Below are 20,360 nucleotides of genomic sequence, written 5' to 3'. Positions count from 1 at the left end.
TCAGGATGGCTTTTCGTCCGTGTAGACTTGGATGTGGGAAGTACATGGGTCCTAAGGACGGTCACGAGCACTGTCTTTCATGTTTGGGCATCGAGCACGCGTAGGCAGTGTTCGTGGGGGGTTCTTGTTCTCACTGCGAGAGCATGACCCTCTTGGATTTGCGGAGATGGTTGTCGTTTCTACGAGAACGACGCCCGCGCCCTGACAGTGCTGAACGGCACCACAGTGCGGTTGAGAAGCTCTCTATGTCAGGATCCTGTCAAGGTCTTGTCTTGTATTCCATCTAATTCATTGTGACCGGGTTCTGACAGTACCATGTTTTGTGTGGGAACACGTGGCTAGGGATTATTTATTGTCAGGCCACGTGTTTTCCTTGTCTCGTCACTTTTTACCCGCTCCCTTACTTGTTATTATTTTCACCTGTTCCCCTCATTAGTTCTCCTATTTAATGTCAGTGTGTTTGGTGTTCGTTGCTCGTCCATTGTCAATTTTCCTGTGAGTACGTTGTCCCTTGAAATACCTAGTCTTGTTTTTTACGTAGTGTTTTTGAGTCTAGTCTAGTTTAATCAGTGTATTGTTTATCTTGCTTGTGTTTCATTTTGCCCCCTTGTGGGTTTTGTTTTTCTGTTTTGTTAAATAAAGTCTAGTATTTTTCTATCATTGTCTGCATTTGGGTTTGTGTTCTGCAAAACCTGACAGATGGACAAGCCAAAGCAGAACCCAGCAGACAGAGCCCGTCGAGTTCAATTATTGCACAGTTGTCATCAGTGGGGAAGAAGGAGCAGCGTCTTTGTGGATGAGTTTTTGCAGGCTATGGAGAATACCGGGTTAGACTGGGTGGAACTCAAGACAATTTTTAATAGTGGCCTCAATTAACCCCTCAGACCCAACGAGCTTTGCATGCTGAGACCCCATGGCTTAATTGAAATGATCAACTATGTCATGAATCGACCTCAGCCCAGGGTCTCAGCCGAGGCCGCTCCCCCAATCCCTTTGCCATCTATCCCGGAGGGTCAAGTCGTTGGAGTGATGACGCGGGAGAGCTCGGTGCTCCCTGTTTCAGCCCCCGAAGACTCGTCTCCAGTCGTTAGCCTGCGGGGAAAACGCGACCGGAAGGTCTCGTGGGATTCGGCGTCTGAGAGGTCCTCCACTGAGCATGTCACGCCCACCGCAGTGCCCACCTCTCTTGCCACAGTTTTGTCACTCTCTGCCCCGCGACCTAGGAGAAAGAAGAGGAAGAAGGGAGCTTCCTGTCCTTTGTCTTCTCCTGGGTCTGTGTTGAAACCCCCAGCTAGCTTCTGAGATCCCTACCTCTGCACCACAGTCACAGCCCTTGTTGCCTTTGCCACAGCCCTTGTTGCCTCCGCCACAGCCGGAGCACCCTCCGCCACAGCCGGCGCAGCCACAGTCGGCGCAGCCAGCGCAGCCACAGTCGGCGCAGCCAGCACAGCCAGCGCAGCCACAGCCGCCACAGTTGTCAGTGCAGTCAGCTGCAGCCTCCCCTGTCTCGGCTCTCCAGCCAGTCACCTTTGGCCTCCCACCATTGTTCCTGTCTCACTGACTCAATCAGCTGCTTCCTCCCCTGCACCATCGTCTTGTTCGTCTGTCTGGTCCCCTGCCACTGTCTCCATGTCGTCCCTGAACTTTCTTCCCTTACCTACCAGCCCTGGTTCGCCTCATCCTGCTTCTTTGCCTGCCCCATGGAACTCTGCCCCGACCCTGTCTGTTTCCCCTATCACTTCTGTTGCTGCCCTGTCTCAGTTTGTCCTCCCTGGAACTGTCCCTTGTGTGTCTACACCCAAGCCTGTTCTAAAGACCCCTACCAAGGCTACCCGTTCTCCTCGTCCACAGCCCTCGCCAATACCACCTGGACCTAGGACTCCTTCCCCGCCCAGTCCCACCCCATCCCATTTATTGTTATTCATTTTTGCCATTGTTGTTATTTGTCTTGTTTCATTGGGTTTTGTCTTGTATGCAATCTGTTATGTCCCTTGTCTAGTGTTCCCCTGAGGAACGTCTGGTAGCCGCTCCTAAGGGGAGGGGTACTGTCAGGATCCTGTCAAGATCTTGTCTTGTATAACATCTAGTTCATTGTGACAGGGTTCTGACAGTACCATGTTTTGTGTGGGAACACGTGGCTAGGGATTATTCATTATCAGGCCACGTGTTTCTTTGTCCCGTCACTTTTTACCCGCTCCCTTACCTGTTATTATTTTCACCTGTTCCCCTCATTAGTTCTCCTATTTAATGTCAGTGTGTTTGGTGTTCGTTGGTTGTCCATTGTCAATTTTCCTGTGAGTACGTTGTCCCTCAAAATACCTAGTCTAGTCTTGTACATTTGTAGTTAGTGTTCTGTGTAGTGTTTTTAAGTCTAGTCTAGTTTATTCAGTGTATTGTTTATCTTGCTAGTGTTTCATTTTGCCCCCTTGTGGGTTTTGTTTTTCTGTTTTGTTAAATAAAGTCTAATATTTTTCTATCATTGTCTGCATTTGGGTTTGTGTTCTGCAAAACCTGACACTCTAAGGACGATCTTCGCATCACTGTGCTGAACCGGTCGGGGGATTCTTCCTTCAGCTCTCAGCCTCCTCGTCCTTTGATGTATTTAAAGATATGTCGTTGTTTTCAGCTCTTACATTTATTTTAGTTTAGGACTTATCTAAGCCCTGTCTGGGAAACCACCCCATTGTGTTGAAACATTGTGTTTGTGTTTATAAATACATCCTTAATAATAAACATAATCATCATGTTTGTATTGTAGGTGTTCGGTGTGGAGATTGGAGCATTAGTCTGCCAGAGAAGATTGAAGCTCTGAGAGGATCCTGTGTGACCATAAACTGCACATTTACTATTAATAACACATATAACAAATATCTCACTGACAGTGCTGCAGGAGTGTGGTTTAAAGATGGTTGTGAACCAAACAGAGTGCTTGACTCCAATAGGCCTGAAAACCTATATAAGGGGAACATAACTGGAAAATTAAAAGACAAGGACTGCACTACCATTTTTTATGACGTTACTTTAAATCACAAGGGCAGATTTAACTTTAGGATTGAGGGAAATGGACCACTGATATATACCTATAGACAAAAAACTGTTTCAATAGATGTGATCGGTGAGTGACATGACTGAAAATTAGTGTTCATTACAACTGCAAACACGTACAGTGCAACAAAATCTGTTTTTGCCAATGAAATAAAAATACAGAATGATTAATTTGAGTAATAAATAAAAATCTATGAACACAACAAAAAAAAAATCTTTGTGACCTTCTGTTGACACTGCAAATATATCTATGTGCATTTCAGACTCTCCCCCCAAACCAACAGTTCAGATGTTTAAGGATCAGATGGAGGTTGAGGTTCATGAGGAGGTGTTAGAGGGGAGCTCTATGTGTTTGCGCTGCTCTGCTAAGACTCTCTGCTCCTCTTCTCCACCAACTCTCACATGGAGCTCCACTAACAGACTCCATCTCAATGAGAACAGCAGACTACAGCTGGATCAACAGAATCAAACTGAGATCATCTCTGATCTGAACTTCACTGCTACTCACCTTCGACATGGAGTCACTTTCATCTGCACTATAACCTACCAGCTACAGCAGAGGAACACAACAGCAAAGAGCAAAATCACATTACGTGTTCAGTGTAAGAGTAAATCACTTTGAAGTTGTTGATCATATCATTGTATATTACATAGTGATGCTCTGACTTTTTTTCTCCTCAGATGCTCCTAAAGACACATCAGTGTCTGTGTTTCCATCTAACTCTGTACTGGAGAGTAGTTCAGTAACTTTGAGATGCAGCAGTAATGGAAATCCAGCAGTGCTCAACTACACCTGGTACAGAGAGAATGAAGGACAGCTGGAGGAGCTGCAGACTGGATATAATCTAACCTTCAATGTGACTGATCGTACATACACAGGACGCTACTACTGTCAAACCAAAAACCAACATGGTACCCAAAACACATCAGTGTTGTTGGACATTCAGTGTGAGTATTAACTGTCTATTTTCTTTGTGTTATACCAGCTAGAGCACAAGAACACAACAGCACATTACATGTTTATATTGATAACTTATTAAAACTTTATTTTTTTAAAAGCTCTATTTTGTGTATGTTTACACTAGGTGGTTGTTAGAGAAACTAAGGGCTTATCTAAACAACTTGCTGCTGTTGTAACAGTTTTCAGACATTATACTTATACATACATATACGGTATGTATTTAAATTTATAAGGACTCTGAATAAGCAAAGTGAAAGTTGCTCTGATAAGTGAACAGACAAATGTGCTGAAACAGAGACAGTAAACATTCTTTAAAAGTGTCTCGCCCACATTTGGGGCGGCAGTGGTTGAGTGGTTCATGTAGGTTGTCTACAAATCGAAAGGTTGGTGGTTCAATCCCCGGCTCCACCTGACCAAGTGTCGTGGTGTCCTTGAGCAAGACACCTAACCCCAGCTGCTCCCGACGAGCTGGATGGCACCTTGCATGGCTGACACCGCCGTTGGTGTATGAATGTGTGAGTGAATGGGTGAATGTGAGGCAAAAATTGTAAAGCGCTTTGGATGGCCATTGGTCTATGCAAGCGCTATATAAATGCAGTCCATTTACCAGTCCATAAAATGGTTCCCTTTCAGTCGGTCACTGCTCAGTGACTACTCAGTCGGTGTACATCCTCCTACTCAGCATTGAACTGCAATAAGCAGCAGTTCCGATGGAGATGGTTGGCTTGTGTTCTACGACACCTCTGGTATCTGTTGGTCCCCCCATGCCTGCCGCTGCATCAGAGGCCCTTCGGGCCAGGTAGCGCAGCCCGAGTTAGACCCTGAGATGACCGCCATGCTCCCTCGGGCGGACTCAACCTCCCCCACCCGAACCGCCCTGCCCTTACGATTGGTACTCGGAGCTGCTTGTGCATCTTAACACTTACCTCCAGTACCTTTCTTCCCCAAGGTCATGGATAACTCTGTTCTCTTCTCAGACCTTTTCCAGCCCCATCCCTTACCTCTCTCGATTCGCAGGGCTGCTGAAGGTGTGGTGATGTCCGACACTGGAGGGGTTGGTTGAGATGCAGCTGCATCCAGCCACCCCAGCCACCTGGACAGATAAAACTTCCCTTGCCTCGCTGACCAGTAACAGTCTTCTGAACTAACAACGTATGTGTATTAGGTTCACGGGGAGGCGGCCTCTGCACTGCATGCCATGGCGTTGCTGCAGGTACGTCAGGTTAAGGATCTGATGGATTTGCACAAGGAAGGTCACAACTCTTTTCAGACCTACATGCAGCTACTGACCTGACCCTCCAAGCATCCAAGGTCACCCCCAGGCTGTTGGTCGTGCTATGTCCACACTACTGGTCAAGGACCGCATTTGAGGGCTGTGTCTCGCGGACATGAAGGAGGTTGATAAGAATCACCTCCTGAATGTGCAGACTGTCCTTTTCAGTGACGCGGTCGAGTGCTTTTCAGTTCTCGACCACCAAGCAGACCAAGCACCAGGCTGTCATGCCGCCTAGGTCCATCTACGCTGCCGCCTCAGCCTGCCCCCACTGATGGCTTCCTTTTACGGCTACTATAGTTCCTCCAGGTGGCGCTGAGGAACCTGCCGTAGCAAGCTTGCCCTGCCCACCACCTGTGTAGGTGAACAAATATCCAAGCGGCCCTGAGAGGGGCAACCTGGAGATGCAGGGGATCACTCTCAAAAGGTCAGTTTGTTTCTGTTATGGCGCTTTTCAAGAAAACTGGTAAGTTACGTCCAATCTTGGATTTGCGTGTACTGAATCGTGCACTTCTAAAAATGCCATTCTAGGTTATAATGCAAAAGAGTATTTTCCAATCCATTCGCCCCAAGATTGGTTTGCAGCCGTAGACCTATAAGATGCATACTTTCTTGTGTCCATTCTCCCTCGATACAGGCCGTTTCTCCCCTTTGGGTTTGAGGGGATGGCATATCAGTTCAAGTTTTACCATTCGGGCTGTCTCTCTCCCCTTGTCTTCATGAAAGTAGTGGAGACAGTGTTCGCATTCTGGCTTATCTTGACGATTGGCTTGTAACAGCTTATTCTCGGCAGACGCTGTGCGAACACAGAGACTTAATGCTTCAGCATCTCGCTTGTTTGCGTCTTTGGGTCAAAGGGAGGAGAGCAAACTTTGCACTGTGCAGAGGATTTCTTTTCATGGTATGGAACTAAATTTGATTGAACTAACAGCTGGCAACAGAAGCGTGTGTACAATTAACTCTGATGTGTTTCAAGTCTCTCAAAGGCAAACAATTTCAGAGGCTCCTGGGACATATGGCAGCAGCAGCAGCGGCTGTGACACCACTCCGGCTGCTCCATATGAGACCGCTGCAGGGTTGGCTTCACGACCGAGTCCCAAGGAGAGCGTGGCACACCGGCATGCACTGTGTAACCATTACACCTGCGTAATGGATTTGCGCAAATATGCGTTTTTCCTCCAGTGAGCCTTCTCGCACAGACTCTGTGCAAAGTCAGGGAGGACGAGGAGAACATCTTAATGGTTGCTCCTATTGGCCCACCAGGAACTGGTTTCCTGAACTCATGCTCCTAGCGACAGCCCCTCCCTGGTGGATTCCCCTGAGGAAGGATCTTTTTTTCTTAAGGAGGGGGCACGTTTATGGCACCCACGCCCCGACCTCCACATATGGTCCCTTTCGACGTGGTGGTTCTGAGAGATTAACCACAAGCAGTATCTAACGCCATTGCTGCAGTGCGAGCGTCATCCATGAGACACGCTTACTCGCTAAAATGGAACCTGTTTGTTGTTAGGTGTTCTCAGCGAGAAGTCCCCCGAGAATTTCCCATCAGTGTTGTGCTTTTATATCTCCAGCATCGCTTAGACGGTAGCCTGTCACCCTCCACTATTAAGGTAGATGTTGCCACGACATCCACTCACCATACCCCGATAAATGGCAGGTCAGTAGGCCAGCACAACCTTGTTAGGCTACACCCTTTGTGCCCTCCCTCTATCCCTTGGGACCTGTCCATGGTGCTGGAAGGCCCCCCATTCGATCCTCTGCGGTCAGCGAGTCTGAAGTTTCTCTCTATGAAAACTTTGACGCTACTCACATTGGCCTCCATTAAGAGGGTAGGAGACCTCAATGCATTTTCAGTCAATGATCCGTGCCTTCAGTTTGGATCTGCTGTCTCTAGTGTAATGCAAAGACCCAGGCCAGGCTACGTGCCCAAAGTTCCCAACACTCATTTCAGAGACCAGGTGGTGAACTTGCAAGTGTTGTCGCCGGAGGAGGCAGACCCAACCATGGCTTTGTTATGTTCCGTATGCCCACTGCACCTCTATGTGGACCAGACGCAAAGCTTTAGGACCTCAGACCAGCTCTTTGTCTGTTACGGTGGTCAGCAGAGAGAGAAAGCTGTCACCAAGCAGTGGATGTCCCATTGGATAGTAGACACTATCACCCTTGCTTATAATATGCAGGGCACCCCTTTGAACCCAGGGAATTCGTTCCTGTTAATAGAGTCACTTGTCAATGGCATCCATATTCTATATTATTACTTTTTGAATATGCTGCCATATGAACCAATAGGTGTGTTTGACTTTATATGTTGTTTGATTTTAGATTGTCAACAGACATTGACTCCACTTCTGATCATCTTAACACTGATTCTTATCCTGTATGCTCTGACTGTTGGATTTGCACTTTACAGAATTAGACAGTAAGTTATTGACTTATCAATCCATTTATATAGATAAAGATTAACAGGAGTTAGTGATACTGTGTTCTGCAGGATATTAATAACTTGATTTACTTTCTTCCAGATTGAGCAGAATGCTGAAGGTGAGTTTGTGATGTTTTACTATAGTAGATGATAACGAAAGTGATGATGATGTTTGAGATTGTTTTTGTTTTCAGGTTTACAATGATGCAGGCACATATGCTTCTCTTCAGCTCTCTGCTCCAGTGTCTGAATATGAGACTTTGAATATTAAGAAAGATGACACACAATAAACAACATCTAAGCATTGGGTAATTACATCAGATGTGTCCCTCTGTATATAAATTAATTTATTTAAATTAGTAATGAATACAACTTACTATCAATTCCACTTTCATGCAACAATGCAGCTTTGACGTTAGTATTTGTCTACATCGCAGAAGTGAAAAACTGTGACGTTCACATCTTTGGAAATACCAGCACTCTCAACATGCAAGACCACATCTATGATCTCATAAGAATATGTGTGGTGTTTTACGTAAATTGTGATTGTACCACACATGCATTTACTTATGTTTTCATACACACTGAAACGTATAATATCGACGTGTTGACAGGACTAATATGTATATTACTTACAGTGGTGTCAAAAGTATTCATATTCATTACTCAGGTAGAAGTATAGATACTAGGATTTAAAAATACTCTGTAGAACTTGAAGTATCAACTCAAGCTTGTTTAAAGTTTAAAAGTACTGGTTTCAAAACTACTTAAAGTATAAAAGTAAAAATTTATGTATGGGAAAATCCCATTTAGGAAAAAAGCCTAGGCCGAGCCACAGGTGCCTATTGTGCACTACCCTATCTCATAAAAAAAAGTTTCTAAAGGCCATAATAACTATAGTGTTATATTAAAATGTTAATATTAAAATATTTGGGATGCACTAGGCCAGGGGTAGGCAACGTCAGTCCTGGAGTATCGATGTCCTGCAGATTTTGACACAAACCCTGATCATTTTTTTTTTAGTTGTTCAGGTCTGCTTGATTAGAGCTGGAGCTAAACTTTGAACTAGGCTATCTGTTTCAGCATCATTTATGCCCATTAAAAATTAACGCATATTACAATGCAAATACATTAAAGCAGTGGTTATCAAACTAGGGGCCGCAACCCTGCTGAAAAAAAACAGCATACTAGCAAGACCAGCATATGTTGTGTTTTGGTGCTGGTTTGCTAGTGAACACCAGCTAAACCAGCATCAAACCAGCAACAGCACCAGCATTAGCACCAGCTAAACCAGCACCAAACCAGCATTAGCACCAGCATCCCATGCTGGTCATACCAGCATATGTTGTGTTTTGGTGCTGGGATGCTGGTGACCACCAGCTAAACCAGCATAGACCAGCGTAATTCCCATGCTGGTCCATGCTGGTGTGATGCTGTTTTTTTCAGCAGGGAAGATGGTGCATGGGGCCCGATTTTATAATATTTTATAAAATACACTACCTTATCATAAATTCTGTGTAATTAAAACTCAGAAAAATAAGTCTACTAAACAACATCAATGTATTGTATAATTTAATATGTTTTGTCTAATTCAAATTTTAAGTTTTAGAATGTTTTATGTCACACATTTTCTAAAAAACACCAAAATCACACAACTATAGTATGTGTGAGAATGGAAATATGCTATTTTTATCATTTATAATTGTATTTTGACAGCAGCACAAACTAGAATTTTACAAATATGCAATTATATATTATTGCCTATATTTCTGCATCTGTACTTGTGTAGCTAATAGACTTTAGCTTAATCTAATATGACAACGCTGATCTTACATCTCAGTATAAATCCAAGCAATTTTGGAGAATTACTAATGTCTTTCTTGTAAGTAAATTAAAAGTCAGCTTTAAGAAAACAGCGGATGTCTATTAACAAAAGCAGATGTTGGTATGTATGGTTATGTTGTCAGTAATACAGGTGTTTGATTGATTTAACACTGATTAAACAGAACAGGTTTTGTTAATTCAAATAATAAATACAGTAAGAGTAGTCATTAGCATATACAAAAAAAAAACGAATGTCTTTAGCATATATATCTTTACCATGCTTCAAAAAGCAACGCAGCACAATATCATTTAAACAACTAAAGTTACATGGGTAACACTTATAAGGTTCATTAGTTAACATTAGTTAACTACATTAATTAACATGAACTAATAATGAACTGCACTTATACAGCATTCATTCATCTTTGTTAATGTTAATTTCAACAATTACTAATACTTTTATTAAAATTTTGTTATTTAAATTAACTAACGTTAACAAAGATTAATACATACTGTAACAAATGTATTGCTCATAGTTTGTTCATGTTAGTTAATACATTAACTAATATTAACTAATGAACCTTATTGTAAAGTGTTACCGTTACATGATATAAATTGGCACATCTAAAAAAGTTAAATATATACTACAAATTAATACAAAATAAAAATATTTAGTTGTACTATTTCACTGTTAGTGTCAGTGTTGTTTTCGTCAACGATGACGATAACGAAATTATTTCGTTGACGCACATATTTTTTATGACGCTAACGCGACGATGACTAGCTAAAAATGTCTCTAAGGTGACGAAACATGACGAGACGCTTTCGAGTTTTCGTTGACGAAATGAGACGGAACGAAAATGATTATAAGTCTGACGTTCATAATGCATGTCATTTCTGCCTATTTTGCGTGAAATATGTCTGTTTTTAGCTCAAAAGTATCAGCAATGCTGCCACTTTCTATCCTTGTTTTGGGTCAACAAAGTCTCACTCACGCTCACGCCCACCACCCGGCTGCCGCCATGCCGCGCACGCGCACCCGATTTCAAACAACACCACACCTGCGGCTGTGGGGCGTTCGAAGGACCGTAGTGGTGACGCCAATAAACGGAAACGACGAGATGATTTATGGACATACTTTCAGTATAATCCATCAGACAGAAAAACGGAATGCATATTGGGAGACAACGGTAAATGTGGCCACAAACTAGGTGGGAAGAATACCACCAATCTCAGGCGGCACCTAAAGGCTCATCACGCTAATATTTTTTTAAGGTAACTAACAAGTCACGCTGTTAACATATCATATAAATTCAATTTTACTCGACAATCGTTTTGTGACACATTTCATGGTAAGCTTAAGGTTTTACATGTTCACTTGTCAAACCTAAGCCCTTTTCCAATACTTTTTGTGGTGTATTTAAATAAGGCAAGGCACGCGTTTCTCAACTTTAGAGGCGAAGTCTCAGCGTAACACACAAACTCAACATGAGGGTATATTAGGCTCAACTTTTTTATTCATAACTTTTTCTTATGACATGTGCAGAAGGCACACCGACTAAAACAACGGCAAGCCCTCAGGAACAACCTTAATGCACATTTTAATTGTATTAAATACACCACACTTTTTAACCTAAATTCATTGGTTAAAAAATACTTTTTTTACTAAAATTGACTTAAACTTGACTAAAACCTTTTTGCGTTTTCGTCGACTAAAACTTGACTAAAACCTTTTTGCGTTTTCGTCGACTAAAACTTGACTAAAACTATAAATTTTACAAGTGACTAAAATGTGACTAAAACTAAAAGCATTTTCGTCCAAAAGACTAAGACTAAAACGAAAACTAAAAGGGCTGCCAAAAACAACACGGGTTAGTGTGTTGTCATTTATTTTTGTAGCTGTAAAAACTTAAAAATGCCATGATTAAATGTTGCAAATGTCTACATTCAGGCTGAAAAATGTTATGTACTGTACTATGCCCTACAGCTGTTATCACACTGGGATCTGGCATCAACAAATAGATGTTAGTAAACTGTAAATGTCAGTGACAATGCATTCATGCACATAATTATTAGTATTTGTGATACATACAGTTCTTTATGTTCAATGTAAAAAAAATCAATACTCTTGTTTAAATGCTTTCTGATTTTGAATGTTGTAGGCTACTTACAAGTTGTACTTAAAAAAAATGTAATGTGACATTTTTATATGAACAATATTTTTATTGTTTTGTCATTAAAGAGTCCACCTTCTGATTTCTTTATTGATCTTAGCCAATACTTGAATAAAGAGACTTCTGTGAACTTCTGTGAATTTTGTTGTTGTTGTTTATATAAACTGCATTAGCATTATGTCAAAGTGATCAGTCACATGACAGTTATGATTGTTATTTGTATGTCAGAAAAACATCTGTTTTGAGTTTTTTTTTCAAATGACACGTTATGTGATGTTAATGTTCCCATTGCAGGACTGAGATAGGCTGCTTTACTTTAGTTCTAGGTTACACAAAACACGCAGGAGACAGGGTTGTTTCTCACTATACGTTCTTCAGCGATCTTGCATCCTTGTGTTCTCGCTCTATGTCATCATTAACCGTCAAAGTTCAATTCCAATTCTCAAGAACGCAAGTACAGAGGACGCATGAAAATACCCGGATGTGTTCTTGATATCGAGGATGCATCGAGTGCAGACTTGCATGCTGAAGTCGCTTACACCACAAAAGTCATTGCGGCAAAACAATGGCAGAGGTCAGGTGACCAACAGGAAGATCGTACACATCTCAATTCTCACAAGTGCATTCTGTGTTCTCGGGACCTTCTGAGTTCATTCTTCCAAGGTCGCCTGGCAAGTCCGTCCTTTGCGTTCTTGAATTGAGAAACAGCCAGTGAGTGACTGCAGTCTCTGGTTGATCCAAGCAACTGTAAATGGCCCGCCTCTCCCCTCATTCAATTGGACAATGGAAAAACACGAATGACGGCAGGCATATTTCTGCTCTGAGCACTCCTTCAAAAACGCGTGGTGCGTTAGGTGGCAAAAAACGACATGCATGCATAAACAGCATAACGCTCACTGCCCATAAAAAAATACTTCAAAAAGGCAACTGCCATAAACGCGTTTGGTGTGATCGGCCCCTTAATTTACACCTAAATCTTATGGCTTCAGTGCACAAGGTTTGCAACACAGGTTGTTTGTAATACTGTTGTTTTTCCTCAATCTAAGCAAACAAATACGCATGACTTTTCTTTTTACTTGTGTTGTGTTTTATATGGTTGTGGTACTAGGTTTAGAGTAGGGGTGTTACATACATAATAAAGTATAAAAAAAATTATGTTTATGAAACTATCTTCTCTTACATGCAGACAATTAAATGCATCTTCATCTGACATACTGCAAAGCAAACAAACTTAAAAGCTAACCACAGATCATGCTGCTGGCAGCCATAGAGGGCACTTTTCTAGAAAAGTAAGTTAAGCTGTTGGCACAAACGACTTCTGAGATTGTTTTTTTGGAGGGCAGCCGCTGTGGAGAAATTAAACTTCACTAATTATTCATTTGAAAATCTTTAGTAATCTAGTTTATTTGGATTTCTTGTAGGTAAGAGAAAGAAATGATCAATGCACGTGAATAAGCTTTGAATATAAACGCTTTCTTGTTCCTCACTTCACACATTTTGGTGTTATCTTCTCTCTTTAAAGTGTGAAGCTGTCAGACGTTGCATTTTAGCTTTTAGCACAAACCAACATATAGTACCCTGGAAAAAGATGTGTCTGCAAAACACAGAAAGTAGTAGCAACGAGGAAGTATCATCACTAGCTTTGCTAAAAAACAATTTTCTGTTTATAATAACAGAAAGTGTTCTCTTTATATTTATATTAATGTAATAACACACAAAAAAACATTACTCGCATTAAACGGTAAGCAGATGACAATCTGGCTGTAACACCTCACTATTCGTCCTCAAATATAGCGAAACATTGATTTTGTTTTGTTACTAATATTCTGTTAATACATTTTTTGGCTGTGCTACAGAATTCCCTTAAGGCGGGGTGCACAATTTCTGAAAACGCTTTGAAAAAGGGAGTTGGGCCGACTACCAAAACACACTTGTATCCAATCAGCAGTAAAATGTGTGAAGTCTTCTAACCGACATTGTTGCGTGTGGGGTGGGTCTATCAAAAGGTGGTCCAGATTCTATTGGGGTAGGGGCGTGTTTGGTTAGGTAATTTCAAATATCAACATTGGCTTTCAAACGTTGTGCACTCCGCCTTTAACTCTACAGTGAATTTATATTTTGACCTGTAGAGGGAAGCATTTTGAATTTACTTAGAACTACTGCTGTTGTTGCAGTAAATACACAGCACCAGTGGTTCACAATTTGTTTTAAGTTACCCCACGACCAATCAATTGATCATATGCATACAATTCAAAGCATGCGCAGGATAAGACAAATGGATGAATGCAGGGCCGGCCCTGGCCAATTTGCTGCCCTAGGCAAGATTTCACCTGGTGCCCTTTAGAATCACAGAATCACAGAATCACAATTCCAATCATTTTGTTCATAAACTTACGCAGAAACAAACTGCACAGCTTTGTCTTGTTTTTCTTTGTTTTGAAAATATTTTGGAAACACAGGCACGCATGCATACTGTGGCTATACTGCACTGAAGCGGCAGTTTAAAATATAAACCCAGAATTTAGCGGACGTCAAGAACAAGAAAACGGAAACAACAATCAGACCGAGACGCGGGATTTAAATTATGTTACACGGACCATGTTTAAATTTCAATGTTTCTGGACAGAAATAGTAACTTGTTCACTTTGTCTGGTATTAATAAGCTGCACATTGGAGGGCTGGCTGCTCCCCGCGGTGCTGAAGACGCGCTCAGACAGAGTACTGGGGGCACATATGAACAGATGCTGCTGTAAAGGGGAGGAGTCATTAGTTGGGTTAGTAAAATATCAAAACTATAGCTTTTAAATAGAAGAAAAAAAAATTTTGTAAAGAGATTTTTTTTTTTAAAGTTTAAAAGTGCACAACTCTTCTCAAGTGGAAGAAAGCTATACTTTTCCCCTTACGTGCAACCTATCGGAAATGAGTTCGTTGGGTTAGTAAAATAACGAAATAATAAATTTAAGTACAAAATAATATTTATATAAAGAGAAATATTGAAATAAAAAGTGCAGAACTCTTCTGTCACGGTGTGTATACACCGAAAAAGGAAAACTAAAGGAGAATCCAAACGCAGACACGATATACAACAATAAACTATGATTTTATTAATACAAAACAGAAACACCCACGTGGGGGTAAAACAGATGATGAAACTAAAGACTGTGGTAAAACACAAACCAAAACACGGGAACAACAGGAACAGCTCTTCAACACGAAATACATGAACACAGAGCTAAACAACTTTGACAACGCACGCGCACACGACAGAGAACGAGAGGGCATAATAAAGACACCACATCAATGGGGAACAGGTGAACATAATTAATTACGTAAGACACGAGTACATAAGGGAGTAGGGTAAAAGTGACGAGACACTGGGAACACGTGACACAAAAACATAATGTGAAAACACGTGTTCCCACACAGACCACAATGCTGCCATGACCTTGCCCTCAGAACATAGACCTGAACCTATACTAAGGTCTGGCAAGATCCCGACAGGGTCAAGACACTGGGAACATGTGGAAGCCACACACACAATATGACTCCACATGTTCCCCACACAGAACATAATACTGTCATGGTCCTGTCAGATGCACTCAGACCTTACTCTAGCACAGATGTCTGACAAGACCATGACATCTTCTTAAGTGGAAGTAATAAAGTAAAATAACGAATAATAATTATATAATAACGAATAATAGTTTCCAATAGGTTGCACGTAAATATCTGTGCTGCCACCAGTACTCCGTCCGAGCGCGTCTTCAGCACATTGAAATTTAAACATGGTCTGTGTAACATTATGTAAATTCTGTGTCTCGGTCTGATTGTTTTTTCCGTTTTCTTGTTCTTGACGTTCGCTGAATTCTGGGTTTATATTTTAAACTGCCGCTTCAGTGGAGTATAGCCACAGACCTATTTAACAAGCATGATCTTCCGAGATACTATGCTACTAATAATTCATTAATAACTGATGTTTTCTTGTGCAAAATGTAATATTTATAGTTAAATGTTTATACATATATTTAAAAAAATTATTTGGGCGCACGGACACCCCAAGGGGTCGGTGGCGCCCTTAGCATTTGCCTATTCCGCCTATGCCCAGGGCCGGCCATGGATGAATGTCTGGTGAACTGTCACTCAATGGTGTGTCGGTATATTAAATATACTGATGTAGCTTTATATTATTCTTAACTTTACTCAAAATTACTTGTTGTGTTGTTCATTAATTTAAGTAAACATAAAATGTAATATATTTTGTAATAAGCATAGCAATAAATTAAGTAAACTGTACTCACTTTACTCATAAATTTATGAGTAAAATCTGTAATTTTTTTAGCTACATTTGCTGAGGACAGGAATATGTTTTTACAGTGCACTCTAAGAAATGCTTCTCAGCCTCACCAAATACAGCTTAATACAGCTGATACACCCTCTAGTGTCAAAAAAAAACTGTTAAAGTTTTTCTGAATTGCTTAAACACTAAATTCTCTGAACCAGATTCTTAATAGCCTAAGCTAATTTATCAAATAAATGACTATTTCTGCAAAACCTTAAACAAGTTAAGGCAGTTATACACTGTGCGCAAATCTGAAACACTCTTTTTGCGAAACTCTGAACACATTCTCACTTATTAAAACACAATTTGGACTGTGATTACTTGTAGATTCTACGTTGCCACCATAATCAAAACATCCTGAGAAAATAATTTATAGTATTTCTTTTTACCTTGTATTTTGGATTGGTAAAATACAGTAAAGTAAAACTTTCCTAAAAATAAGTATAGAAGTAACTTCTATTACTATTTTTACTACATGTATACGCTTTATTTTTGTAGAATAGCAAGACTACCCGTCTGGGTAGAACTACTATAAAGATAATGTACATTTTGATGAAATCAACAATCTTAGCCTTTCTACCAATGTGTCCCCCAACGCAACCATATTAGGATAAAACAAGTATACAGATCACCTTTGAGGGCAATTATTAGCATTATTGGCCAACGTGCAATAGCGGAAGTCTCTTGTCAGCGTGCTGGCAATGTTACCATTTGTGTAGCCAGTGGCACTTATTGGGTTCTCCATGCACATGCATGCCCAGAGGCATGTTGGGGATGTTTTCGTCCACTATGGGGTGCTGTTGAGTCTTAATTTGGCCACAACTTTGTCTGGGTTTCAGAAAATGAAATGATTTTTTGTGAAAAATCTTATTTTGAGACATATTTTGGGAAAATGCTTTGAAATTATTTTAAAAACTCAACAATACGCTGTGGGCAAATTCACAACCCTTTCGTTATGTTCGTGAAGAAAACATCCACTAAATTAAACTGCTGTAAAAATCAGATAAATATTTGGTTTCAAATGTTTTTGCATAATCTGTTAATCAACCTCAGTCCTGATTAAAACTTCTTAATGTTTAATAAAAAGTCCAGGATATTTACTCTTTAATTGTCAATGATTTTTTCAAAAACTGATTTGGGGAAACACACCTACAATTACTTATTTTCAATATTAAAAGTGATAGTAGACTGGATTTTTTTCTTGGGCATGTGAAATATTAGTAGTAACATTGGCTTTGATGCATTGCTCTTTTTCTTTTAAATGACATTTTTATATCAATATCAATGTCAACTTTGTCATCAAAACAACTTTGACAGCTTACATCCCAATGAGAATGTGTTTTGTATATTTTTCAGAACATACTGCACCTTGTCCAGATTCTGCTGGTCCTCCATGTTTCATCTGCAGTTTGTGAGAGAGGATTCTCTTCACAGAAGCTAGAGCATCGCTTCACACAGGCACAGTGAAAGATCTGATAAGAACTAGTGTTGAGGGGCCCAGTTTGGAGGATTTTGATGCTAGGGAGAGTGTGGCAAGCTGGTCAGCCAAGGCCAAAGTGCAAGAAGGCCAAATTACAGGTGTTGGCCATCTGAGGGGTATGAAACAGCAAGGGGAGACCTGCTATGAGAGTTTGGGACATGATGTTAGGTCTCAGTTCAGTGAAGCTCTTTAAAAATTAAAACTTTTTATTTTTAAAATGTTTTATTTTACTTGAAATGTTCAATTTCAGTGGATTGAAGCAATTTAAGCACAAGCATTTTTATTTGGAAGTGTTTTATTTTGCTTAGTGTTTTAGTTTAAAATGTTCAATTTCAGTTCTGTGAATCACTTTAACCACTTTATTTTTCTGTTTTATGTATAATTGTGCTTCAAATACCTTATTCTTGTTTAAAAATCATAAGTTATGGACCGCGATAAAAAAGTGACCATATGGCGTTATTGCAATGAAAAACTTAGGTGCGCCTAAATTTTGCGCTGGTGCACCTAAAAAAAGTTAGGCGCACCAGTGCAACCAATGCAACATGTAAGTCTCCAGCCCTGAAAGAGAATCTAAACATGACGTTAGTGTAGAACTATAAAGTGTTAGTTGCAGCGTCAGTATCTAAGACAGAAAGTGAGATGGAAGAGAGAATGCCACCTCACTGAAAAGGGTACAGGGGGATAGAGAGCGAAGGTTAAGCCTGAAATGTACTAAAGACGGTATGGGTGTGTAGGATGCAGACAGGTTCATGTCAGAGGTAATGAAAAAATGGTCAGAACCTTAAAATTGTCCATAAAACAGCTGCAGGTGAAGATGAGATCAAGCTGGTTACCTGACCTGTGAGTGGCAGTGGTGGAGAGGCGATTAAGATCAAATTGGGAGGTGAGTGTGTGGAAGTCCACAGCGTAGGGCTTCTCCAGGTACAGTAGATGTTAAAGTCACTGAGTACTACGAGAGGGCTGCCATCCTCAGGTAAAGCATATTAAGTTCCTCTACAAAGTCCTGGGGGACGGTAAACCCCAACAACATGAATCGGAGTAGGATAGGTGATGTTAACAGCATGATATTCAAAAGTGCTATTTGTGCATAGTGAAGTAAGTGGAGTGTACTTCCAGCTATTGTTAACAAGCAATCCTGTGCCTCCAGAGTGAGAGAATGAGTAGTTTGAGGAGAGAGCAGCAGGGGCTGTGTCCTCTGGGCGAATCCATGTCTCTGTAAGAGCTATGATGTTGAGGGCGACTGTGTTACAAAGGGATGGATGAAGTCGGATTTGTTGACAGCTGACTGGCAGTTCCAGAGCCCCACAGAGAAACACAGAGGTGTAGAAGGTGAGGTGTGGATGGAGCGCAAAGTGGAATGACAGGAATCTACTGGAAACACATAGTTATTTGAAAGGAAAAATGTAAACAGAATTAGAAACAAATAGATTGAGTTGAGTTGAGTTGATGGTCTTTACACTTGAAGGTCTTGAGTCACACAGGTTGAGTTAATTTGTCTTTACACTTGAAGGTCTTGAGTCACACAGGTTGAGTTAATTTATTTTTACAATTGAAGGTCTTGAGTCACAGGTTGAGTCGATGGTCTTTACACTTGAAGGTCTTGAGTCGCACAGGTTGAGTCGATGGTCTTTACACTTGAAGGTCTTGAGTCACACAGGTTGAGTCGATGGTCTTTACACTTGAAGGTCTTGAGTCGCACAGGTTGAGTCAGTGGTCTTTACACTTAAAGGTCTTGAGTCGCATTGGTTGACTTGATGGTCCTTACACTTGAAGGTCTTCACACGAGGAGGGCTGCACACGAGGGCTGATGCTACCGCTGATGTGCCAGCGCTGGGGCCCTGCTTAAATGTGTGTGTTAACAACAGCTGATTGAAAACAGCTGGGCAAGGCTTTACAATTGGCACAACAAAAGGCTAAATGATGTCACAGACACCCGTAATGAAACATCGCTTTAAGTGAAACACAAATGAGCAGTCAAAGCAAGCTGTTAGCCTACAGCAGCTAGCAAACACGCTTACATATGCTAATAAACACTACACAAGCAAATGCAACTACTTAGCAGTAAGTCAACCATATTAAAAAACAAGTAAAAGTTTAAATAATTAAACACCAGGTAAAGAGTCAAGAAAGCAGAAAAACAAAGTAACTTGAATAGAGAGCACACTTACTAGTACTGCACTGGATGACTAATCGTTTGTCCCAATTTGTATTACCATAGTTTTACTACAAATGCATGGTTATTGTATTAAGACTGTAGTAAATTTGTGTTACTGTTGTTTTACTACAAATAAAAGCTCTAGTAAAGACTAGTACAATGAAACAATGGTTAAATTAAAAGAATTGTTAAAAGTTGACTTAATCTGTCTAATCCCAGGTTTAAAGAAACAAAATGAAAGTAAAATGTGTAGTACATTTTTTATATGCATTTTCTGGTAAAGTTGCTGAATTTTTTGTCAATCTGTGAAATTTTTACCACTAAACATGCGCTATCACTTTATTTCAGTTTGTGCATGCGTGCATCACAGCAAAAATAGACCCTGGCATGTAAAGGATTGCTGCACGGCTGCAGAAGCACTGATGGAAAATTGTAAACCACAGGGTCACAGTCTTAATTTAAATATATAGCTTGTACAATTTAAAATACAGGCTACTTCTTGGGCACGTTGCCACATCTGTCCCCAATACCTCAATACACATGGGTGATTGTGGCATATGTATGTACACAATGAACACAATGTAAAAATTGCTTTCCTGTTGTTACGGTATAACAATTCTCTGTCATCTCCGTCATTATATAAATAATAAAAAAAATTAAATACAGGCTACTTAAATAACCAAAATG

At 40.6% G+C, this 20,360-nt stretch overlaps 1 protein-coding gene across 1 annotated transcript in view; it reads left to right on the top strand.

Moving 5' to 3' along the window:
• Window positions 1-942: 942 nt before the first annotated feature.
• LOC129432814 (uncharacterized) overlaps window positions 943-20,360 on the top strand; it is a 76,678-nt gene continuing 57,260 nt past the window's right edge. Inside the window, exons 1-6 of the mRNA XM_073874546.1 lie at window positions 943-1,252; window positions 1,352-1,935; window positions 2,650-3,115; window positions 3,309-3,647; window positions 3,727-3,993; window positions 7,602-7,698. Of these exons, the coding sequence (XP_073730647.1) occupies window positions 943-1,252; window positions 1,352-1,935; window positions 2,650-3,115; window positions 3,309-3,647; window positions 3,727-3,993; window positions 7,602-7,698 (2,063 nt within the window). The remainder of the gene's footprint in view (window positions 1,253-1,351; window positions 1,936-2,649; window positions 3,116-3,308; window positions 3,648-3,726; window positions 3,994-7,601; window positions 7,699-20,360) is intronic.

The sequence above is a fragment of the Misgurnus anguillicaudatus genome, chromosome 1, assembly GCF_027580225.2.
Source record: "Misgurnus anguillicaudatus chromosome 1, ASM2758022v2, whole genome shotgun sequence".
NCBI lineage: Eukaryota > Metazoa > Chordata > Actinopteri > Cypriniformes > Cobitidae > Misgurnus > Misgurnus anguillicaudatus.
Note: the sequence above shows the minus strand (reverse complement) of the source record. Positions and strands in the feature narration are given on the sequence as shown.